Source organism: Pezoporus wallicus, unplaced genomic scaffold (assembly GCF_028554395.1).
Source record: "Pezoporus wallicus isolate ANWC-B61680 ecotype Strahan unplaced genomic scaffold, APGP_CSIRO_Pwel_v1 contig_8761, whole genome shotgun sequence".
In the NCBI taxonomy this organism is placed as follows: domain Eukaryota; kingdom Metazoa; phylum Chordata; class Aves; order Psittaciformes; family Psittacidae; genus Pezoporus; species Pezoporus wallicus.
Window position 1 is genome coordinate 10,720 of NW_026639730.1, and position 25,827 is coordinate 36,546.

General features: G+C 43.7%; 1 protein-coding gene across 2 annotated transcripts; it reads left to right on the forward strand.

The window, feature by feature from the left end:
* Positions 1-550: 550 nt before the first annotated feature.
* Positions 551-25,827, forward strand: LOC130602582 (core-binding factor subunit beta-like). 2 transcript variants are annotated; one of them, XM_057415551.1, is made up of 3 exons: positions 551-698; positions 1,294-1,420; positions 25,376-25,827. In XM_057415551.1, the coding sequence occupies exons 1-3, from the start codon at positions 600-602 to the stop codon at positions 25,396-25,398; spliced, it is 249 nt and encodes an 82-aa protein (XP_057271534.1). In that variant the 5' UTR covers positions 551-599; the 3' UTR covers positions 25,399-25,827. The 2 variants fall into 2 exon arrangements, with proteins under 2 accessions (XP_057271534.1, XP_057271533.1); XM_057415550.1 differs by having other exon boundaries at positions 1,294-1,389.

Sequence of the window (25,827 nt, forward strand, 5' to 3'; positions counted from 1 at the left end):
CATTTTCACAAATGCTAGGGTAGATAAGGGAAGCCTAATCTTAGCATGGTGTGTGTATGTATAGTATGTTTTACTAAACTCTGACTAGTTGGTAAATCTGAGGAGGACTGAAACTGGTGCTTGTTCTTTGTTGAAAGAGACTGTGTAGTGGGGTAAAATCCAGTGCTGCTTGAGAGTAGGAAAGCATGTGTTGGTTTAACCATTTGAATGTGCCATAAAGGATTCTCTGTCTGGCAGCATGCTGCTTCCTTTGCAAAACAAGGGTAAGCCGAGAAGAAAAAGTTACTTTAACTGAAAGCAGTAACAGAATTCTAACCAAATCCTGATGTGTGCCAGGTCATAAAATGAGAACACATCTTAAATTTATTCCATCCAGTGCAGTAGGCAAATGTTACATTACTCAGTTAAAATGAATTCTTGGAAAGGAGGCAGGAAAAACTACTTAAGTGGAGTCTCATGTTACCAGCTGGCTTGGAAGTTCTGAGAATATGTATCGAAGCTTCCTGCATCGGTATTGTCACTGTGCAGGCATGTGTGCAAATGCTTTCAACTTCATAGCATGTGTTTTGCTTTTGTTTCAGGTGTACTTGAAGGCACCTATGATTCTTAATGGTGTTTGTGTAATCTGGAAAGGCTGGATAGATCTTCAGAGACTGGATGGTATGGGCTGCCTGGAATTTGATGAAGAGAGAGCACAGGTAAGACAGTCTGCCCACAGCTACTGTGCCTTAGACATTTTTGTTCTGGAAGGAAACACAGGTAGTGATCACGCATTCTAATGTGCTTGTTTCCTGCCTTCATTCCGAGTACAAATTCCAAAGAAAAACTGAAAGCATGGAAGTTCTGAAATAAATGGTTGTAGTTAAACTACTGTTTTAAATTACATAAAAATATTAGGGGCAGGAATCATCTGTAGTTTACAACTTTGCGGATGATTTAACAATATGCTATGGATTAGTACATCTTGACATATTTGAAAAGCTATGTGTAACTTGTAACAATTCAACTGGTTGGTCAATTTTAGCATTTACTTTAGGGTAGTTGTTTTATAAGTCTTTTTTTTTTTATTACATATGGGGGAGGATGAATAGGGTTTTACCATTTGTTATCTTCTTTTCCTGGTCCTGCCCCCTCCCCCCCTTCCCTCCCCATTGCCATTTGCTGGAATTCGCGTGTGTTCTAGTAGATTGTGTAGGGCATCCTTGTCTTTGCTGTCAAGTGATCCCTAATATTCAAAAGAAACGTGATCTGATAAAAACAAGGGTAGCCTCTTGTGTCACTCTGGTTTGGTAGCAGGAGGATGCATTGGCACAACAAGCCTTTGAAGAAGCTCGGCGGCGAACTCGTGAATTTGAGGATAGAGACAGGTCTCATCGGGAGGAAATGGAGGTGAGGGCTTCACAGCTGATGTCAGTAATTGGTTAGTACTTTCCAAAAACTTTAGATTTGTTTCCATTTATTTGTTTCTGTACTATGTTGTGTTTGCTGTTTGTTGTTGTATAAAAAAAGCAAAATGCATTTTTTAAATCTTAAAATCAATTTCAAGGTTTTGAAGTTTTGAAAAGAATTCTCAGGTTTTATCCTTCTATCCTGGGTTCAGCAGTAGCAGTCATTTTTCTCAGTCTTAGTAGCTGGTGCAGTGCTGTGTTTTTGACTTTGAGCCTGGGAACAGAGCTGATAACACCAGTGTTTTTAGTTGCTGCTCAGTAATGTTTGCTCTGACCAAGGACTTTCTGAGTCTCATGCTGTGCCAGGGAGGAGGGGAAGTCGGGAGGAAGCAGAGACGGGACACCTGACCCAAACAAATCAAAAAGGTATTCCATACCACAGCATGTCATACCCAGTATATAAACTAGGGGCAGTTACCCGGAAGGGCTAGATCACTGCTCAGGTCGGGCTGGGTATCAGTTGGCGGGTGGTGAGCAGTTGTATTCTCATACCTTGTTATTTCCCTTATCATTATTGGTGGTAGCAGTAGTGGTTTCTGTTATACCTTAGTTACTGGACTGTTCTTCTCTCAACCTGTGGGAGTTACATTGTTTCAAATTTCCTCCCCATCCCTCCGGAAGTGGGGGTGTCAGTGAACGGCTGCGTGGTTTTCTGGGTTGCTGGCTGGGCTTAAACCATGACAGTTCTTTGTGGCGTCCAATGTGGGGCACAAAGGGTTGAGATAACGACAGATCTCCCCAGAGTGTGTCTAATCATATTTGTGATAAGCATTCATTATTTCATATTAATAGTCACTCATCACAATGCTGATTTATTGGATTTCAAAGTTGTTGCTCTTGATCTCAGAGTTCCAACATGTCATACATTACTTGCGGCCGGTATTTGCTGTTTTAGTATTTATCGGCTGGGGGCCTTGGGCTAAGGTTCTTGTTTCACTATACTTTATGGTAATGACTTGTAATACAATAACCTCATTGATCATGAAGCTGACGTGGCTTGCGTTCCCATTGTGGTCACCACCTCTATATTTGAGAGGTATATAACAGAAATGTTAGGCAATTCCACATCTTTTTTCCCCTACTCGGATGGTCAACCTGTGAAAGAAAACATTCCCTTATCTTCCCAGCTTCCCCACCAGACTGTTTACAACATCATTTGAGCGTCCTGAAGGTTTTGAATGGCCTTTGAGTACCCTTGAGTCCTGCCTGCTGATTGTGATGGGGATCACCATGTTGACGTGCATACAGAGCGTGTTTTACCTATGACTGTTTTGTCTGATCTCAAAAGTTAAGCAGGGTCGGGTTTGAGCCTTGTCTAGGGTTAGATAATGATATAGGAGGACCAAGAGATTTTCCCTGAGGCTGGACAGTCATGAGTGGCAGGGTGCGTGGGATAGCATGGGCAAGTATCTAGGCCAGTGGAAACTTACACGGAATGCACCATCATCATATGCCCACTCATTGGCAGCAATAACCTGGCATGATGTAGCACCCCCAACAGTGGATGGAATGTTTCGTCAGCTCCGAGAGTTCGAAGACAATCTCACCCCTTCCATCATTTCAACTGTTGAAAAACTCTCAGGAGTTCAGATAATGGACTGGGGTAGAGCAGTTGATGTCATCTATCTGGACCTGTGCAAAGTATTTGACACTGTGCCACGCGACATCCTTGTCTCTAAATTGGAGAGACATCAATTTGATAAGCGGACCACTCGGTGGATAAAGAACTGGCTGGGTGGCCGCATGCAAAGAGTTATGGTCAATGGCTCAGTGTTGGGCTGGAGACCAGTAACGTGTGGTATCCCTCAGAGATTGGTGTTGGGACCAGTCTTGTTCAACATCTTTGGTGGTATGGACAGTGGGATTGAGTGCACCCTCAGCAAGTTTGCTGAAGACACCAAGCTGTGTGGTTCGGTTGATACGCTGGAGGGAAGGGAGGCCATTCAGAGGGACCTTGGCATGCTTGTAAGGGGGGCTGATGTCAACCTTCTGAAGTTTAACCATGCCATGTGCAAGGTCCTACACCTGTGTCAGAGCAATCCCATGCACAGCTACAGGTTGGGCAAAGAAGAGATTCAGAGCAGCCCTGCGGAGAAGGACTTGAGGGTGTTGGTCGATGAGAAAATGAACATGAGCTGGCAGTGTGTGCTTGCAGCCCAGAAAGCCAACTGTATCCTGGGCTGCATTAAAAGGAATGTGACCAGCAAGTCAAAGGAGGTGATTCTGCCCCTCTATTCTGCCCTCATGAGACCTCACTTGGAGTATTGTGTACAGTTCTGGTGTCCTCAACATAAAAAGGACATGGAACTATTGGAACAAGTCCAGAAGAGGGCCATGAGGATGATCAGGGGACTGGAGCACTTCCCGTATGAAGACAGGCTGAGAAAGTTAGGGCACTTCACCCTGGAGAAGAGAAGGCTGTGTGGAGACATCACAGCTGCTTGCCAGTATCTGAAGGGGGGCTATAGGGATACTGGCGATGGGACTCTTCATTAGGGACTGTAGTGGTAGGACAAGGGGTAATGGGTTAAAGCTTCAACAGGGGATGTTTAGGTTAGATATAAGGAAGAAATTCTTTACTGTAAGGGTGGTGAGGCATTGGAATGGGTTGCCCAGGGAGGCTGTGAATGCTCCATTCCTTGTGATGTTCAAGGCCATGTTGGACGAGGTCTTGGTTGGCATGGTTTAGTGTTAGGTGTCCTTGCCCATGGCAGGGGGGTTGGAAATATATGATCTTAAGGTCCTTTCCAACCCTAACGATTCTGTGATTCTAATTGAGAGACGATCTATCCGAACTATCCAGTTCCCCACGTGTACCAACCCACATCTCAGCTATTAACAAAAGGCGTCCTACTGCTTGGCAGGTAGATATAGGGGGTATACGCTACGGGCCACCCTATGGTTTTACCTGCGGCATCACGGAGAAGACATGACAAAGTGGGATGGAGAAACTACCTTGGCTCTGGAGGAATGGGTATTTGAATTGAAGAGGAGAACAAAGGTCAAGGATGATCCCAGGAAAGCTGCGGCTTCAGTCTCTGGTGAGCAGGATCCCAGATGGAGTAGAAGAGCTGATTTTACATCAGCTATTGTGATAAAGGTCCTGTGTCAACAGGACCTAAGTGACCAGTGTGATGATTATTAGAGGGGCCCTGCCTCCAGCCACGTGGAGGTAGGTCATAATTGGATTTATTGGACTGTGTGGATCAGATGGCCTGGCACATCAGTCCCACAAAAGTATAAGGCTCCAGTAGATACTGGTGCACAGTGTACCCTGATACCATCAAGCTGTCAAGGGGTGGAACCCATCTATATTTCTGGAGTAACAGGAGGATCCCAAGAGTTGACTGTGCTGGAGGCTGAAATCAGCCTGACTGGGAGGAAATGGCAAAAGCACCCCATTGTGACTGGCCCAGATGCTCCATGCACCATTGGCATACCCTCAGGAGAGGGTACTTCAAAGACCCAAAAGGGTACCGGTGGGCTTTTGGTATTGCTGCTTTGGAGACTGAGGAAATTGAGCAGGTGTCCACCTTGCCTGGTCTCTCAGAGAATCCTTCTGTTGTGGGGTTGCTGGAGGTGGAAGAACAACAAGTGCCAATCACGACTACAACAGTTCACCCATGGCAATATCACACCAGCTGAGACTCCCTGATTCCCATCCATAAACTCATCTGTAGACTGGAGAGCCAAGGAGTGATCAGTAGGACCTGCTCACCCTTTAATAGTTCCATATGGGGAAAGTGTAACAGAGTATGGAGGCTAACAGTAGACTATTGTGGCCTGAATGATGTCACACCACCATTGAATGCTGCCGTACTGGGCATGCTAGTACTTCAGTATGAAGTCTTGTCAAAGGCAGCCAAGTGGTATGCCACGATTGATATTGCCAATGCATTTTTCTCAATTCCCTTGGCAGCAGAGTGCAGGCCACAGTTGGCTTTTACTTGGAGGGGTGTCCAGTACACTTGGAACTGACTGCCCCAGGGGTGGAAACGCAGCCCTTCCATCTGGCATGGGCTGATCCAGACTGCACTGGAACAGGGGCAAGCTCCAGAACACCTGCAATACATTGATGACGTTATTGTGTGGGGCAATACAGCGGAAGAAGTCTTTGAGAAAGGGAGGAAAATAATACAAATGCTTCTAGGGGCCGGTTTTGCCATAAAATGGAGTAAGGTCAAGGGACTTGCACAGGAGATTCAATTTTTGGGACTAAATTGGCCAGATGGATGTCACTAAATCCCCACACATGTTAACAACAAGATAGCAGCAATGTCTCCACCAACTAATAAGAAAGAAACGCAAGCTTTCTTGGGTGCTGTGGGGTTCTGAAGAATGCATACCCTAAATTACAGTTCGATTGTAAGCCCTCTCTATCATGTGACCTGGAAGAAGGATGCTGTTAAACGGGGCCCTGAGCAACAACAAGCTTTTGAACAAATTAAATGCGAGATAGTTCATGCAGTAGCCGTTGGACCAGTCCGGAGTGGGCCTGATGTATAAAATGTACTCTACCCCACAGCCGGGGAGAATGGTCCTACCTGGAGCCTTTGGCAGAAAGCTCCAGGGTAGACTGGAGGTCAACCCCTTGGCTTTTGGAGTTGGGGATACAGAGGATCTGAGGCTAGCTTATACCCCAACTGAGAAAGAGATAGTGGCAGCCTATATAGGGGTTTGAGATGCTTCAGACGTGGCAGCCTATATAGGGGTTTGAGATGCTTCAGACGTAAACCCATCTGGGCTGCTGCACTGTGGCAGGATATTGCTGCCCGAGTGCTAAACCTGGTGGTGAAGGTACGCCATGTAGGTGTTCATGTACCCAAGAGTTGGGCCGCTGAGGAACACCAGAACAACCAACAAATGGATAAAGCGGCTACGATTGAAGTGGCTCAGATGGACTTAGATTGGCAACATAAGGATGAATTACTTTTGGCCCAGTCGGCCCATGACCTTTCAGGCCATTGGGGCAGAGATGCAACATACTGATGGCCTTGTGATTGAGGGGTGGGTTTAACAGTGGATGCTATTGCCCAGGTTATTCATGAGTGTGAATCGTGCTTCAGCTAAGCAAGCTAAATGGTTAAAGCCTCTTTGGTATGAAGGATGATGGCTGAAATACAAATATGGGGAGGCCTGGCACATTGATTATATCACACTCCCACCAACCCGCCAAGGGCAAGTGCCATGTGTTTAGCATGGTGGAAGCAACCACTGGGTGGCTGGAAACATATGTTGTGCCCCATGCCACTGCCCGGAACACTATTCTGGGCCTTGAGAAATAGATTTTGTGGGGACACGGCACCCCAGAGAGAATTGAGTCAGACAATGGGACTCATTTCCGGAACATTCTTATAGACGTTCGGGCCAAAGAGCATGGCACTGAGTGGGTATATCATATTTCCTGCCATGCACCAGCCTCTGGGAAAATCGAACGGTACCATGGGCTGTTAAAAACTACACTGAGAGCAGTGGGTGGGGGAACTTTCAAGCATTGGGATACACACTTACCAAAGGCCACCTGGTTGGTCAACACCAGAGGATCTGCCAACAGGGCCGGCCCAGCCCAGTCAGAACTTTTACATATTGTAGAGGGGGACAAAGTTCCCGTGGTGCATATGAAGAATTTGCTGGGGAAGACAGTCTGGGTTATTCCTGCTTCAGGTAAACGCAAACCCACTCGTGGGATTGCTTTTGCTCAGGGACCTGGATATACTTGGTGGGTAATGCGGGAAGATGGGGAAGTCCGATGTATACCTCAAGGGGATTTGGTTTTAGGGGAAAACAGCCAGTGAACTCAATTGTATGTTGTTGCCTGCTGTGTAATACTTTTATAGCTCATCAACTAGATGTCTCCAGGTCACCAGCGACTAGCCCTGACTTCCCTCCAACCATCATCCCAACAGGGAATGAACTTTGATGAAACCAGATGAGTTCTGTGATATCATCAGCAGGCAGTGATCCAACACTGCGTACAGCTTTTTCTGCTCTGAAAGACTGTTACAAGAGATGGAGTCTTACATGGCCCAGATGGACTCAGCAGCTTTATGGGGATTGGTCCATGCGCTAAGCAGTGATCTCTCCTTCTGTGTGTGTGTGTGTATCTGTATATATTTCTATGAGATAAGAGTGATGGTATATTGAAAATGTGGGATCTGAGCGTGACGTGAATGGTATGGAAGAAGGGGTGGGTACTGTCCTGGGTTCAGCAATAGCAGTCATTTTTGTCCTTCTTAGTAGCTGTTGCAGTGCTGTGGTTTTGACTTTCAGCCTGGGAACAGCACTGATAACACTGATGATTTTAGTTGCTGCTAAGTAATGTTTAGTTTGATAAAGGGCTTTCTGAGTCTCATGCTCTGCCAGGGAGGAGGGGAAGCCAGGAGGAAACACAGAGAGGACCCCTGACCCAAAGTAGCCAAAGGGGTATTGCCCAATATATAAACTGGGGGCAGTTACTTGGAAGGGCTAGATCACTGCTCGGGTCTGGATGGGTATTGGGTGGTGAGTGTTTGTGTTCTCTTCCCTTGTTATTTCCCTTATCATTGTTATTATTGGTGGTAGCAGTAGTGGGTTTGTGTTATACCTTAGTTACCAGAGTGTTCTTATTTCAGCCCGTGGGAGTTACATTCTTTTGATTTTCCTCCACATTCTTCCGGAATGGGGGGGAGTGAGTAAACGGCTGCGTGGTTTTCTGGATTTTTATCTGGGCTTAAACCAGGACACCTTTCTTTCTGTACATGATCTTTTCTGTGGGTACTTAAGCTTTAAGTGTACGTTCTTTCTGTGCATTTGTTTACAGAAGTGATGTATCTCTTAGCTGATACTTTAATAGCAGAGAGGGATCTTTTCCCCCATGTGTTTCAGGAAAAGGCTTTGCGAGCTGTGGGCACATCATTTTGTAGCTCTCTATCCCATGCTGTGGGCAACATTACCAGTGAGATTAATCAGATACCACAGTCTGCTTTTTTGTAGGGGCTGTTTTTTATTTCCTCTCAGTTTTTTCTTATTGGCAGGGAGTCTTACTCTTCTGTTTCACTGGTGTAGTTTCTGCTGTCTTGTTCTTTGCTTCTTTTAGAGCCCCTCAGTCTTCAATTTTGTTCTCTCTTGATGAGAGCAAAAATTACTGAGATCAAGCCAAGAGGAATCAGGAAAGAGAATGGAAACCAGCTGCTCTGGCATGTCAGGAAGGCAAGAGCTGTAAGAGGATGAGTAATACATAAGGAGAGTTGTTAGGCTTAGGCAGGCTGTAGTTTGGGCAAGAGAACAGAGAGAAAACTAACACTTTAATGTTTTCCCTTACTGATTTCTACTTCCTGCTTCATCAATACAGCCCAATTTTACTATAATCATAGAATATTTAGGGTTGGAAAGGTCCTTAAGATCATTTAGTTCCAACCCCCCTGCCATGGGAAAGGGATACCTCACACTAAATCATATCATCCAAGATTCTGTCCAGCCTGGCTTTGAACACCACCTGGGATGGAGCATTCACAGCTTTTCTGGGCAACCTGTTCCAATGTCTCACTACCCTCACAGTAAAGAACTTCTTCCTTATATCTAATCTAAACTTCCCCTGTTTAAGTTTAAACCCATTACCCCTTGTCCTATCACTGCCGTCCCTGATGCAGAGTCCTTCCCCAGCATTCCTTATAGGCCCCCTTCAGATATAGGAAGCCTGCTATGAGGTCTTCATGCAGCTTTCTCTTCTCCAGGGTGAACAGCCCCAAGTGTCTCAGCCTGTCTTTGTATGGGAGGTGCTCCAGCCCCCTGATCATCCTCGTGGCCCTCCTCTGGACTAGCTCCAACATGTTCCATGTCCTTCTTATGTCGAGGACACCAGAACTGTACACAGTACTCCAAGTGAGGTCTCATGAGAACAGAGTAGAAGGGCAGGATCACTTCCTTTGACCTGCTGGTCACGGTTCTTTTGATGCAGCCCAGGATATGGTTGGTTTCTGGCCTGTGAGTGCACACTGAGGCCAGTTAATGTTCAGTTTCTCAATGACCAACACCCCAAAGTCCTTCTCCACAGGGCTGCTCTGCATCTTTTCTCTGCCCAACCTGTAGCTGTGCCTGGGATTGCCCCAACCCAAGTGTAGGACCTTGCACTTGGCTTGCTTGAACTTCATGAGGCTGTCACCAGTCCACCTCACAAGCATGTCAAGGTTCCTCTGGATGCCTTTCCTTCCCTCTAGCATATCAACCAAACTACACAGCTTGGTGTCTTTGGCCAAGTTACTGAGGGTGCACTCAATCCTACTGTCCGTGTTGCTAATGAAGATGTTGAACAAAACCAGTCCCAACACTGATCCCTGAGGGGGATACCAGTTGTTACTGGTCTCTGACTGGACCTTGAGCCATTGACCACAATTCTTCATGTGTGGCTATCCAGGCAGCTCTTTGATCACATTTGATTACTCGGTGAATAATTTGCTGTTTTTCAGGTGTTGTGGTTTAAGCCCAGCCCACAGCCCAGAACCACTCAGATGCTTGCTCACTTCCCCCCCTTCCTCCTCCCTGCTCCTGGAGGGATGGGGAAGAGAATCAAAAGAATGTAACTAACTCCCACAGGTTGAGATAAGAACACTCTGGTAACTAAGGTATAAGAAAAAAACACTACTGCTACCACCAGTAATAATAATGATAAGGGAAATAACAAGGGAAGAGAATACAACCTCTCACCACCCACTGACCGATACCCAGCCAGACCCGAGCAGTGATCTAGCCCTTCCAGGTAACTGCCCCCAGTTTAGATAGTGGGCATGACATGCTGTGGTATGGAATACCCCTTTGCCTAGTTTGGGTCAGGTGTCCTGTTTCTGCTTCCTCCCAGCTTCCCTCCTCCCTGGCACAGCATGAGACTCAGAAAGTCCTTGGTCAGAGTAAACATTTCTTAGTAACACCTAAAAACATTAGTTTTATCAGAGGTCTTCCCAGGTTGAAAGTCAGAACCACAGCACTGCACCAGCTACTAAGACTGAGAAAAATGACTGCTACTGCTGAACCCAGGATGTCAGGTTTTTAGAAAACTTGATTATTGTTACTGCTGAGCTACTTTTCTTCTGGCATCTTTATAGATAATTGAGATTAGACAAGCTTTTTTCCCTTCCAAGTACAATTGTAAGGCAGTGAGCATGAGAATGAGAGGAAGGAGGCAGATGCAGAGATTAATATCTCTCTCTTTGAAGGAATGACTGATGTGCCTCTCCTTGCAAACATTGATGTAGCCAGGTCAGATGTCAGCTGTAGCAGAGGTGAATTCCTTGCCTTGGAGGCTTCGCTGCCTCTGGATCTTTGGAGCAACAGTGAGATTATCTGAAGTTTTCTGCCTCTGTCACAGCAGAGCTGGTACCTGCTTGTAAGTTCAGTTCAACAGGAAGGTGGAATTAACTTAAAGCTCTTCATGGAGACCTGTGACAGCCTGCCTTAATTGTAACAACACAGTAGCAACTTCAAGCCTGCCTCATGTCCTTGACCTCAATTTACTTCAAGCTTTTCTTGATTTCTTTTTTTTTTTCCTTCCTTTTACTGTGCCCTTCTTCACTGTTCCTGTTACTACGGAGAAGCTGACGTGATTACTGAGTGCTGAAGGTTAAAAAAAGAATGAAGCTTCCTGAAATAACTTCTGAAGTTCTGTGCGACTTATTCTTTCCTCCAAGAGTAGAAGAAACTTTTTTGCAGCTAGGATGTGCAAAAACCCTTTTAATTAACATTGAGATTGAGGTAGTATTGGGTATTTGGGGTATCGTGACAGCCATCAGAACTTGTGACACTGAGACGTAAAAAGCAACATCCCTGGCCAGCTGCAGGAGCTGGATTCAATAACTTCTGAAAAGACTGTCTTTTCATAAGGCAGTAGGCAGTTGTTATTAAATATCCTTATTAGCTGCCAGTAGACACTTTCTCTTAAAGCAATAGTAATCACTGTTCCAGCTCTAAAGCACTGGTGTAGATCACCTACAGAAAGGAAGAAAAGGAGGAATTACTGACTTGAAATATGCTTAAGCAGAATGAAAGTTTGTCAATAGGTACTTCAAATTTGTTATGTCAAATACAGGATTTTAATAATTGAAATAAATTGTTATGCATACTTTAGATTTTATTTTACTGTACATGTGTAATATGTATAACAAATATCTTTGCCTCAGTTACTTGTAGTTCTATAGTCAGTGTTTTTTACATTTCAATTTTTCATTTTTGTTTGGAGAAAGATGTCCTGGCTGTATATCTAGAATGATCTTTTGCAGTCTGGATCTTAAAACTGCATAAAAATTGGGATCTTTTGAAGCAGGGCAGGGGAGAGTGTTAAGATAGACTTACAATACATTCCTAAGGAGAAATCAAGTTTCCAAACAATTGTTTCCTTGACTTTCACTTTTGTTGTGTTCAATGCAGTGTTTGGGCAGAGTTAAATGAACTTTAATCAGTAAGTGCTTAACGTGTTCATGATCATCATACAGAATTCCCAATGGAAAGTAATGCAGAAATTCACATTCTCATGTTGTCTTTATGGCTTGTATCAAATTTTCCAATGCTTACATGCTTGGTCAGCTTGTACTGTATTGATAGTTGTGTTGCTGACAGCTATAAAAACATTAGTCCAAAGTGATTGTGTGCAGTTTATGCAATTTCAGTAGGTGAAATATCTTTGGTTGCACTTGAAGGTTTTCATATCTAGAAAAGGTGGGTTCTAAGTGTGGTAAGTGAATTTTTCATGTATGCTTCACTACACACAGATGAAGATCCCCTCAGCATACATAATCTTTTCAATACAGTAGCTATATACCTTTCATCATCACTAAAACTGAAAATTTTTCTTTCCTGCTAAGCTTAGAGAGTAAAACTCAGAATTGCCAGACCTGGAACAGGATCTCATCAGCATTAGACTGTTTTAAGAGCTGTAAAACTGCGTACAATTGGGATATTTCAGACAGTAGAATTACAGCTTGAAATGCCTTTAATAGAGACCAGATTCTGCTTCAGTGGGGGATGGGAATTTTGCGCTATTTCACCCACTCCTACCCAAAACAGGTGCCGGTGCTTTGGAAACATTTATCCACTCATAGCCTGGCACCATATGAAAATGATCGGATTCAGTTCTTTATACAGCTTTTGGTGTAAAAAACATTCCCTAATCTAAGTCTCGCTGTAGACTTTTAAAACAAAGTGGTATATCTTTGCCTAGGAATGATTAAGGAAGGTTGTTGAAAAGAGTAGAAGTGGTTTGTATGTGGCACTGAATATTAGAATGGTGATACTTTGAAGGGAAAATAGCAAGTGCATTAACAATTTGGGACTAATTACTAATTTTCTTAAGCATCCTAAAAAATAACAAAACCACCCCAAGAAATTAAAAAACAAACAAACAAAACCACAAAAAAACCTAAACCAAAACAAACAATAAAACCAAACAAAACCAAAGCCAACAAAACACAACAAACAAAACCAAACCAACAAAACACAACATCCAAAACCAAGCCAACAAAACCAAATAAAGGCACCAGCAAAAAACAAAAAACAACCCAAAAAAACCCTTGTGCTGTCAAGTTTGTTTTCCTTCCTTTAATCACATAAAAAAAGTTAGTTTTTGGTTTTTTTTGTTTGTTTGTTTTTTTTTTTTTTTTTTTTTTTGCATCCAAGGGCAGAATCAGTAGTGGTTGGTAGCTTGTGCTTAAATTTCCAGAAGTGATCAAATTTCTGTGCAGTTACAGCACTCCCCTAATGTAATGAGGGTGTGATTGGATTTAGGATTTTTTATTGAAATTAAGTGCCTCTAACTTGAACTTGGTTCTGTTGTGTTTTTAATGTTTTCAGTTCTAAATACAAGATGCTTTTGGTTTTTTTCTATCAACTTATGTAGCTTGGTCACATCAGCTACTGTGAACCCTGTCTCACTCTTCAGGATTCTTTTGTTTCAAAGATGCTTTTGAAGTCGGTGAGTTCTTAATGGCTTCAAAATTAATAATTCCAATGGCTTTCACTTCTAGAAAAACATTGGAATCCTGAGACAGTAAATATTTAATGATACACATGAAGAAAGTCCTTATCCCTAGTTAAAGACTATGGTAAAAATCAATGGTTGTGTGAAGCTTTGCCAGTTTAGGAATACTGATCTACTTGGCAAGCTTGCACTGTTTAGGGGCTTCATACTAGTTGAAGGCAAAATTCTCTTCCCATGACAAGTGCCTCACAACAGGGAACTTGGTCTAAGGCCATTTGTTTCAGGGTGTGTTCTGGAGCTGACGCCTTTGAACAGGTATATGAATTTGAAGTATTTGTTCCCCTTTGCCAAACTACTAGAAGAGAGGGAGGAGGCTAAAGGAGTATCAGCAAGGCAGATGCTTAATTTTCACTATCTTTCTAAACCAGGACACAAGGGGATAGAGTCAGTACTAGTGTTTTCTGTTTGCTATGGCTTCAGTATGAATGATCAGAGTTCATTGTCAGGATGAGAAGTGGCTTTTTATTCAGTGTTCTGACCATAGTAGCATGATGCAAAATGGTCATGTTTTAAGCCCAGCTGGTAACGTAAAAACTATGCAGCCGCTTGCTTGCCCCCCCCCCCACTGGCAGAGCATGAGACTCAGAAAAGTCCTTGATGGGGGTAAGTATTACATAGCAACAGCTAAAAACATTAATGTGCTATCGGACTAAAGCCAAAAACACTGCACCGCACCAGCTACTAGGAAGGGGAAAAATAACTGTCATAGCTGAACCCAGGGCAGCATTACACTGTCCAGAGAGAGATTTAAACAGCCCCCAGTTGGTGGGGGGGGGGGGGGGGGGGATGTGTATGAATATGCATTGCCTCAAAAGGCTCTACAATGTGAGTATAGTACAAGTAGGCCTGTAAGGTTATGACTAGATGGTTTCATTGCTTCACAAGAACTTTCAGTAGCTGGTACTTCTGTAAAAATGCTATGGAATGCATATCTTGCAAAAACAATTTGTGCTGTACAGAGTCAATGCTTAGGGTAGTAGAGAAGAGATCACTTTTGCAAATCAGGCAATACTGTAATATAAGCGTCATCTTTCAGTTAGTGAAGGTTAGAAAGGGTCTGAACAATAGAGGAATACTTTCTAGAGGTAATCAATATTAATGATACCCTTTATACCAGCTTTCAAACAATACTTTCTAGAAGTTTTAGTCTTTATTAAAGCTCTTGAGCTATGCACTTGCCATGTTGCTGCTTTTCTTGGTTTGATCTTAGTCCACTTATCAATGTGGTGGTACTAGAATCTGTAGCTTCATAATAGCATTTAAACAAAGATGCAACTGCTGTGAAGATTTCAGGTAGAAGACCGCATCAGGACTGGTAAGCAAATTATGCTCCTTGGCCTGGTCATGCTCTATAGTTCTCTGTAGCTGGTGGTGTGAGAGCAGACTCTGAATTTAACATGACTGATGTGTGTTTAGGAGTACTCTGTTTTTAGAAGTAGATCATTGGAGGCTTAAAATAAAATCTTGATGGAGGTAGGTGCTAAATAATTTTTATCTATGACCTTTATTAAGAAAATTGTTTATTTTGACATTCAGTATAGTTTCTCTTACTAAATTTGAGACCTTTCCATTTCTTGTATAGTGATTGATATTATAATTAAAGATCAAGGTTACTTCTTCCCAGGTTCAAGTGAATAGAAGAGGTGAGTGCAAAATAGCTGTTATGGCCAGCTAACAGCTTTCAGAGACTGGATCTGGGCCACAAAGTCTTATGCTGATATCTATACCTGCTAGGAATGTGGTAAAAATCATATACTCTACTGAGTGCCAGTGGGTTATAGGTGCATTATGTAGTGATGATGGGGTCCTTCTGATGCTGTAGCTGTCGTGGTTTAAACCCAGTCAGGTAATTCGTTCGCTCACTTCCCCCCCTTTCTTGCCCTCCCCCTGCTCTCGGAGGGACGGAGAGGAGAATCAAAAGAATGCAACTCCCACGGGTTGAGATAAGAACAGTTTAGTAACTAAGGTATAACACAAATCACTACTGCTACCACCAATGATAATAATGATAAAGGAAATAACAAGGGAACAGAATACAACACCTCACCACCCGCTGACCGATAACTCGCCCCCCAAGCCCGACCAAGCTCCGACCGATACCTCCTCCAACCCTGCAGTCTCCCAGCCCTTCTGGCTAACTCCCAGTTACATCCTGGGCATGACATGCTGTGGTATGGAATACCTCTTTGGTCAGTTTGGGTCAGGTGTCCTGTCTCTGCTTCCTCCTGGCTTCCCCTCCCCCCTGGCAGAGCATGAGGCTCACAAAGTCCTTGGCCAAACCAAAACATCCTTGTTATCAGCTCTGTTCCCAGGCTGAAAGTCAAAACACAGCACTGCATCAGCTACCAAGAAGGGGAAAAATGACTGCTACTGCTGAACCCAGGACAGTAGCTAAAGCTCTTCTGAGAACTGAAGATTGAGGAGAGTCTCTTCAAGCCCTGCAGAGACCTGAAAGCACACGGGGTGCTTTATCAGGCTGTGACTGTGACCAAAGTAAGTCCTATTATATGTAAGCTGTCATTCTTACTGTATTGTAGGGGCCTGGTTTTGGTGACTTCAGTTCTGAGAAGGCTGAGTTTTTTTCCACTTCTACTCTTCTACTGAATAAAGGTGATTAAAGTGGAGGCATGGTCAGCATTTTAACCATGTTTAAATCTCTACAGGAGAGGTTCTAGCTAACCAGCAGCTTGGAGAAGAGCTTTCAGTTTGTCACTTTTCTTGATGTGGGTCTGCTTCAGCTTAGCAAGGCTAACATGGAGAGGTGTACTTGATTGGAACTGGTCATCTTTGAATGGTGCTCTCTCTTTCAGATTTTTTTTTCTGGGTGTGTTTTTGTCCAGGTGTGTGTTTTGTCCTGTGGTTGTATACTTTTTGAAAAATATCTGCAGTGTGTTCTTAGGCTTGTATTTTGTTTTGGTGTCTTATTTAAATTATTTTCAGGAGGTTCACAGTCCTTCTAAGAGAATCCAAATGTTCACTGTTTAGTTTATCATACCCTCATTTTTTCCCTTATTTAGTAAAATATAGGTGACATGCCAAGGCACATAATGCATCTGCTCTGTTTCAGCAGTATAGAGTTGCCAGAATGCAATTAAAGAATTGTAGTTGAGTTGTCTGTGGAGAGACTTTATTTTGGCTATTCCTTGTGACAGCCCTTCAAATTATCTCCTTCCCTCCTCATTAGCTCTTCACCAGTGTCCCAAGTTATATATGCAGTGCATATTGTTGTACTTGTGATTTCACTGCCTAGTATTCAGAGGTCCCAATTTTGCCTGCTGGGGTATTTTTTAGGTGATTCATTGAGAGGAAGGGCCATCTTCATGGCAGCCCTGTCCATCCTCACTAAATTTACTTCCAACTTTCTCAGCTCTGCTTTCTCAGAGCTATCATGTAAAACACATGGTGGGACTGTTTTATTTTCCTGATGAACTTGTGGTAAAAGGAGTTAATTATTCTCGGGTATGCCTGAGGCCTCTGGACATGCACAGGAAGGGGCTACTTACAGATGCTTTCTCAAAGCCAGCTTAATGAGTTTGATTTGCACTGTGAAATTCATGATCAGCTGCAGTATGTCAGGATTGAGTGGGCAGAGGAGGATGGTGGTGTCTGACTGTCTTGGCTGCTGGAGGAACTGCTTGAGTGCCACCTTCCTTTATCACCATTATGCTTAGATTTGTTTTTCCTAAGTGCCCCAGTAAGAGATGCAAATGCTTCAGTGTGATTCTTGTCCAAAAGAGTAACAATCCTAAGTGAATGATTTGATGAATTGAAGTTATCTTAATTAAGAAGAAAATATTATACAGAGATTACTGCATCATTCTTTTGATAGGTATTTTAGTCTGTACCAGTTAGACTATATTTAAGTTTGGGAAAAGCTCAGAGATCACAGGGTTGAAGAGAGCATAGGTGTAAGAGCATTGAAGGGACTACTTCATGTGTTGGTGTAACCTCAAGTCAAGATTATTTTGTTAGTAACTTTTCTGTTAGTATCTTAGTACTCCTATGTGTCCTGGGTTCAGCTGTAGCAGTCATTTTTCTCTTCCTTAGTAGCTGGTGCAGTGTTGTGTTTTTGACTTCAGCCTGAGAGTAGTGCTGATAACAGAGTGATGAGTTGTTCCTAAGGAATGTTTACTCTAATCAAGGACTTTTCAGAATCTCATGCTCTGCCAGTGAGGAGGGGCATGGGAACCTGGGAGGAAGGAGGCAGGGCACCTAACCCAAACTAGCTAAAGTGGTATTCCATAGCACAGCACATCATGCCCAGTATATAAACAGGGAGGCATTACCCAGAAGGCACAAATGTCTGCTCCGGGTCAGGCTGGGTATTGGGTGGTGAGCAACTATATTGTGCATCACTTGTGTTAGTAGTTTTTGGTGTTTGGGTTGGTTTTTTTGTTTGTTTTTTTTTTTTCTTTGTTGGTGGTTGTTTTGAGGGTTTGGTGTGCCATCCGGCTGGCCGGTCCCTCCTCCCCCCCCCCTTTTAGTTTTATGTTCTCTCTCCTTGCTGTTTCCCTTATGATGGTGATTATTGGTGGTGGTAGTAGTATTAGTTTTGTATTATACCTTAGTTACTGGACAGTTTCTATCTCAGCCCCTGGGTTTTAAATTCTTTTGATTCTCCTCCCCATCCCTCTGGGAATTGGGGGAGGAAGAAAAGGGGGGGGGGAGTGAGTGAGCGGCTACATGGTTCCGAGTTATCAACTGGGCTTAAACCATGACATTTCAGTGCCCAACATGGGGCATGAAGGGTTGAGATAATGACAGATCTGACCAGAGTGTGTCTAATCGTATTTGTGATAAGCCTTCATTGTTTCAGAATTAATAGTCACTTGTCACAATGTTGATTTATTTGCTCTCAGAGTTGTTGTGCTTGGTCTCAGAGTTTCAGCATGTCGTACCTTACTTATAGCCAGTATTTGCTGTTTTAGTGTTTATCGGCTGGGAGGCCTGGGCTAAGGTTCTTGTTTTGCTGTACTTCATGGCGATGACTTTTAATACAGTAGAATCATTGATCATTAAACTGGTCTGTCATGTGTTCTCACCATGGTTATTGCCCCTATACTTTGGGAGGCATATAATGGAATTGCTGAGCAATTAGACAGCTTTATTTTTTTCATCCTCAGAGAGTCAACCTATGAAGGAGATATTCCCTCACACCCTTTGCTCCCCCACCAGGCTATTTAGAGCAGCATTTAAGAATTCTAAAGGTTTTGGATGGCCTTTGGATACCCTTGAAACATGCTTGCTGCTTTTGCTGGGAATCAGCATGTTGCCACAAATACTACATGTGTTCTACCCACAGCCATACCACCTTGAGAACACCCTATTTCATCTGATTTCAAAAGTTAAGCAGGGTTGGGCTCAGGTCTTGTCTATGTGAGGACCACCAAGAAATTTTCCCTGAGGCTGGACTGTCACGAGTAGCAGGATGTGTGGGATTGTATGGGCAAGCAACTAGGCCAGTGGGCCCCTCCAGTGCTTGGGAACTTGACCATTGAACAAGTGGAAAATCTAGAAAAACTAGTAAAACACTTAAATAAGGTGTGCTCTTGTCTTGGCAATACAAGAGAGGGACAAATCATGGCAAAATGCTGGGGCTTGCTCTACACCTATAGAACCCTGCTCAACACTATTCACCACCTTCAAGGGGAAGAAGATGCCTCTGGATCTGATGGCAAAGTGACAGACAATGCAGCTGCTCAACCCCCAAACATGGCAGCCACTCCAACCCCACTGAAAGACACTGCAGCCACTCCAACCATTGTGACAGACTGCAGCTGAACCAGAGGACCAATCTGTGCCAATATCAGTTGCCCTATGAGCAAGGGTAAAAGCATATGACAGCCACAAAGAGTAACCGATGCAGTGAAGAAAGATGAAGACCCAATGCATGTACTAGAGGGGATGGCAAATGACCGAGAGTTATTAATACAGGAATCAGAGGAATAGATAACTTTTGGATCCTGGACCTTGAACAAGCTGCGGAATATGCACATGTTCACCTGGTTGTTCTGATGCTGGGACAATGGGTCCGATATTCATGAACTAGAAGGTAGGGAAGCCAAGCAGCTGGGATCACTTGATGGGGAAGGAGGAACTGACAAAGCGATTGCACAAGAAACAAGCCCTCAGCCTTTGGAGGCGCAGCTCCTGGCAGCATAGTGCATGCCACAGTTTACTTTTACTTGGAGGGGGATCCAGTACACTTGGAATCATAGAATTATACAATCATAGAACAGTTGGGGTTGGAAAGGACCTTAAGATCATCAAGTTCCATCCCCCCTGCCAAGGGACCTGCACAGGAGATTCAATTTTGGGGAATAAATTGGCAAGATGGACGTCGCTAAATCCCTGCAGATGTGATCAACAAGATAACAGCGATGTCTCCACGAACTAATAAAGCAAGACAAGCTTTCTTCGATGTTGTGGGGTTCTGGAGAATGCACATCCCAAATTACACTCTGATTGTAACCCGTGTCTATCACGTGGCCCTGAAGAATTCTTTGATATGGGTCCCTGAGCAACAACAAGCCTTTGAACAAACTGAATGAGTGATTGTTCATGCAGTAGCCCTTGGACCAGTCTGGACTGGGCAGGATGTGAAAAATGTGCTTTATGCTGCAGTTGGGGAGAATGGTCCTACCTGGAGCCTCTGGCAGAAAGCTCCAGGGGAGACTCGAGGTCGATCCCTTGGCTTTTGGAGTTGGGGATACAAAGGGTCTGAGGCCAGCTCTGTTCCCACTGAAAAAGAGATACCGGCAGCCTATGAAGGAGTTCAGGCTGCTTCAGAAGTGATTGGCACTGATGCACAGCTCCTCCTGGTGCCCAGGTTGCCCGTTCTGGGCTGAATGTTCAAAGGCAGTATCTCCTCTACACATCATGCAGCTGATGCTACATGGAGTAAGTGGGCTGTGCTCATTACGCAACAGGCTCGAATAGGAAATCCCAGTCGTACAGGAGTTCTAGCAGTCATCATGGACTGGCCAGAGGGCAAAGATTTTGGAATGTCACCAGAGGAGGAGGTGATGTGTGCTGAAGAGGCCCCACCATATAATAAACTGTCAGAAAGTGAAAAGCAGTATGCCTTGTTTACTGATGGCTCTTGCCGTATTGTGGGAAAGCATCGGAGATGGAAGGCAGCTGTATGGAGTCCTGGACGACAAGTTGCAGAAACTGCTGAAGGAGAGGGTGAATCGAGTCAGTTTGCTGAGGTGAAAGCCATCTAGCTGGCCTTGGACATTGCTGAATGAGAAAACCGGCCAGTACTTTATCTCTATACTGACTCATGGATGGTGGCAAATACCCTGTGGGGGTGGTTGCAGCAATGGAAGCAGAGCAACTGGCAACACAGAGGTAAACCCATCTGGGCTATTGCACTGTGGCAAGATATCGCTGCCAGGGTGCAGAACCTGGTGATGAAGGTACGCCATGTAGATGCTGATGTACTGAGCAGTCGGGCCACTGAGGAATATTGGAATAACCAACAAGGTGTGTCAGGCTGCTAAGATTGAAGTGGCTCAGATGATTTTAGATTGGCAACGTAAGGGTGAATTTTCTTTAGTCTGGTGTGTGCATGACACCTTAGGCTGTCAAGGCAGAGATGCAACATATAGATTGGCTTGTGATCAAGGGGTGGACTTAATAATGGACACTGTTGCCCAGGTTATTCATGACTGTGAAACATGTGCTGCAGTTGAGCATACCAAGTGGTTAAAGCCTGTTTGGTATGGAGGATGATGGCTGAAGTACAAGTATGGGGAGGCCTGGCACCTTGAATATATCACATTCCCACTGACTTGTCAAGGCAGGTGCCATGTGCTTACCATGGTGGAAGCAACCACCAGATGGCTGGAACCATATGCTGTGCCCCATGCCACTGCCCAGAACACTCTCCTGGGCCTTTTAGAAACAGATTTTGTGGCGACGCTGCACCCCAGAGAGAATTGAGTCAGACAGTGGGTCTCATTTCCAGAACACCCTTATAGACACTTGGGCCAAAGAGCATGGCATTGAGTGGGTGTATCATATTCCCTACCATGCACCAGCCTCTGGGAAAATTGAATGGTACAATGGGCTGGTAAAAACTACACTGAGTGGACTAGGTGGTGGACTTTCAAACATTGGGGCACACAGCGAAAGCCACCTTGTGTGGTCAACAGTAGGGAATCTGCCAACAGGGCTGGCCCAGGCCAGTCAGAACTTTTACATACTGTAGAGGGGGACAAAGTTCCTGTAGTGCATAGGAAGAATTTGCTGGGGAAGACAGTCTGGATTATTCCTGCTTCAGGTAAAGGCAAACCCACTCGTGGGATTGCTTTTGCTCAGGGACCTGGATATACTTGGTGGGTAATGCAGGAAGATGGGAAGTCCGACGTCTACTTCTAGGGGATTTAGTTTTGGGGTAGAACGCTTAATGAACTTGATTATATGCTGTTGCTTGCTGTATAACACTTGTGTAGCCCATCAGCTAAATGCCTGTTTTGACCGCTTTGGCCTTTTAAAACAAGGTTTGTGCTGTCATGATCACCAGCAGAGAATGAACTCATGGGAAAAGCCAACAGCAACAGAACTGTCCTCAGGTCACCATTGACTGACCCTGAATTCCCTTTGATCATCAGTCCAAGAAAGAATCAACTTTGAAACCAGATGAGTTCAGCAGTGTTGTCAGCAGGCAGTAATCCAACACTACACACTGTCTCTCCTGCCCTGAAAGTCTGTTACAAGTGATGGAGCCTGACTACATGGACTGAATGAATTCAGCAACTTTATAGGGATTGGTACTGCTCTCTTTGTGTGTGCATGTGTGTATATGAGACTAAAAGGAATGGTATATTGAAAAATAGGTGATTTGAGCATTATGTGGATGGTATGGAATAAGGGGTGGATACAGGTGTTCAGCTGTAACAGCTATTTTTCTCCTTCCTTGTAGCTGGTGTAGTGCTATGTTTTCAGCTTTAGTCTGAGAACAATGCTGATAACACACTAATGTTCTTAGTTGTTGCTAAGTAATGTTTACTCCCTTCAAGGATTTTTTCAGTCTCATGCTCTGCCAGTGAGGAGGGGCATGGGAAGCTGGGACAGGATGCCTGACCTAAACTAGCCAAAGGTGTGTTCCATAACACAGCACATCATGCCTAGTATAGAAACTGGGGGGAGTTACCCAGAAGGGCCAGATCACTGATCAGGTCAGGCTGGGTGTCAATTGGTGGGTGGTAAGCAATTGTGTTGTGCATCGCTTGTGTTTTATTGTTTTCCTTTTCCCCTTTTATATTCTCTCCCCTTGTTATTTCCCTTCTCATTATTGTCATTGGTGGTAGCAGTTGTAGTTTTATTTTATACTTTAGTTACTGGACTATTTTTATCTCAACCTGTGCGTTTTACATTCTTTTGTTTCTCCTCCCCATCCTTTCATGGCTTGGGAGAGTGAATGAGTGGCTGTGTGTTTTTGAGTTACCAGATGTGTTTAAAGTATGACAATCAGCAGTAGTAATGTCAGTTGTCTTGCTCATTGTTGTCCTGTTCAGATTTTTCTTGCATGTAGGAAAAGCAGATTGTTTCTTTTTGCTGGAGTATGACTGTTGTAGATAGAACAGAGCAAGATTTTCTTGCCCTTATATACTTAAAATGCAACAGCAGCACTGGATGCATAAATGTAGTAGGTAGCAATTGTGATATTTAAAATAGCAAGGGTGCTTCCAAAAGAAGAATGGCAATACAACCACTAAAGAAAGGCAGGAGGGAATTGTCTTCTCTGGGAACATGCAGATTACTAGAGGGATTTATTGAATAATCTCTGTGTACATCAGAATGGGATCTTTGCGCATGAAAGGAAAATGTCACTTTAAATCAGTATTTAAATGGAAGAAGGAAGTAACAGTTATCTGTTTGGGTTAAGCTGACCAGTTGTGCTGGGAGTGTAAAATGAGGCAGATGCAAATGGTAGATAAGGAAGAAGTGAACAAAGAAAGAAAAGTCTAAATTGGAGAAGGTGCTGGTGGCATTATGTGCCAGAGGATTAAGGCTGTTCCTGCCTCTTTCAACAAAATGACAAGCCTTTCAAAGTAGGGAGGTAGTCACTTGATTTGCATTTTTCCAGAGAGGTGTTTTTTTTTTTTTTTTTGTTTTGTTTTTTTTTTTTTTGCAGCTGGTGAAACTAATGGAGCTACATGGAATAATGTTTGTGTAATAAAAGTATCAGCACTGAAGTGTCTTAAAAAACAGCTAGCATATATTAGATGTTCCCAGAATTGAAGTTGCTTTAAAATTCCAGTATATCAGTGTTTTAAAGTATTTACCTGCAGCATTTGTGTGTGCTACTTGAGAGCAGCCTGCATGTGTACAGGTAGGGAAAGTAGATAGTGATGTCTGATGACTGATATTATTATGACTGACCATCCTTAACTTCCTCTTTAAAATATCAACTCAAACTGTTTAACAGAATCACTTATTTAAAGATTTAAAGGAGAACTTACATTACTTTTTTTTAACACAGGGCTGTAATAAGTACTAGAGTTTCTCAGTTTTGTATTATTGCTAACTTTACAGGTGCACTAGTATTCTATGGTAAAACCACAAGTGTTAAATGTGTGTCAGTCTGGAGTTTATATGGTGCTGGTGTGTTATGTATATTATGTTATCTATATTTATATGTTTATCACGCTTATTCCAGACAAACCTAAAGTAAATGTTTCTAACACAAAAATGCTGAGGGGAGATCTACTTGGCAGTGTTGTAACATACTCTGTCATCTAGCCTTTATCCCCACAACTCTTAGAATCATAGAATCGTTAGGGTTGGAAAGGACCTTAAGATCATCTAGTTCCAACCCCCCTGCCATGGGCAGGGACACCTCACACTAAACCATATCACCCAAGGCCTCGTCCAACCTGGTCTTGAACACTGCCAGGGATGGAGCATTCACAACCTCCAAGGGCAACCTATTCTAGTGCCTCACCACCCTAACAGGAATAGAACTTCCTCCTTATATCCAATCTAAACTGCCCCGTTGAAGTTTTACCCCTTGTCCTATCACTACAGTCCCTAATGAAGAGTCCCTCCCCAGCATCCCTATAGGCCCCCTTCAGATACTGGAAGGCTGCTATGAGGTCTCCACGCAGCCTTCTCTTCTCCAGGCTGAACAGCCCCAACTTCCTCAGCCCGTCTTCATATGGGAGGTGCTCCAGTCCCCTGATCATCCTTGTGGCTCTTCTCTGGACTTGTTCCAACAGTTCCATGTCCTTTTTATGTTGAGGACACCAGAACTGCACACAATACTCCAGGTGAGGTCTCACAAGAGCAGAGTAAAGGGGCAGGATTACCTCCTTTGACTTGCTGGTCACACTCCTTTTGATGCAGCCCAGGGTACGGTTGGCTTTCTGGGCTGCAAGCGCACACTGCCTGCTCATGTTCATTTTCTCATCGACCAGCACCCCCAAGTCTTTCTCCACAGGGCTGCTTTGAATCTCTTCTCTGCCCAACCTGTAGCTGTGCCTGGGATTGCTCCGACCCAAGTGTAGGATCTTGCACTTGGCATGGTTGGTCCTGATCCTTGATCCTGAAAATGTTTACAAAAAAGGTTAACAGGGAATTTTTACAGGAAAGAAAATGTGTTTTGGAAGAAGAGACACAAAATTATTGCCTAACCATTCTGGAAGTCTCTTGCTGATGGCTGAAGTGATGTGTAGAAGCGTTTCAGTCTGGTTACGGGAGAGCCTCTGAGGCAGTCTGAGTGTGCATGTGTGTGTGCACACTCACTCCCCAGAGCACCAGCCTTGCCTGCTCCCAGGCCAGATTGGTTACTGCTTGAAATGTCAAGTTTCTGCGATAGAATTGTTTATGTTCTTGGTCATGTTAGTATGCTAAAGAACTTAACTGATAACTTCTAAATTCTTTCTTTTTGATCCTAAATATGTCCATCTTAATGCAGGCAAGAAGACAACAAGACCTTAATCCTGGATCTAACCTAGGAAGTGGCAATGATCTCAAACTGCGTTAACAACACTGTCAGGTGTACCACGGGCCTGCACCCATGCATTGCTTCTACTTGACAAAGGATTTAATAAAAGACCAGAAACTGTGATAACTGGGTATAGTATTGTCTCCTTCCTGACCTGCAGCAGTCAGAATCACCATGAACTGCCATAGTTTGCACTATGTGTTACAATACCTGCATTTCCCATTTTAAGCATGTAGCCAGTGGTAATTGGGTTTTTGTTTTCTATACAGACTTACTTTTGTTGGTACTATTTTAGTGAAATAGAAACTTATACAGCTATAAAACCATTTTCCTCAAACCTAATAATTATCACTTAAATAGGTCAAGATATTACAAATTTAATTTTTTTTTCTGTTTTGGTTGTTGGTTGGTTGTGTGTTTTG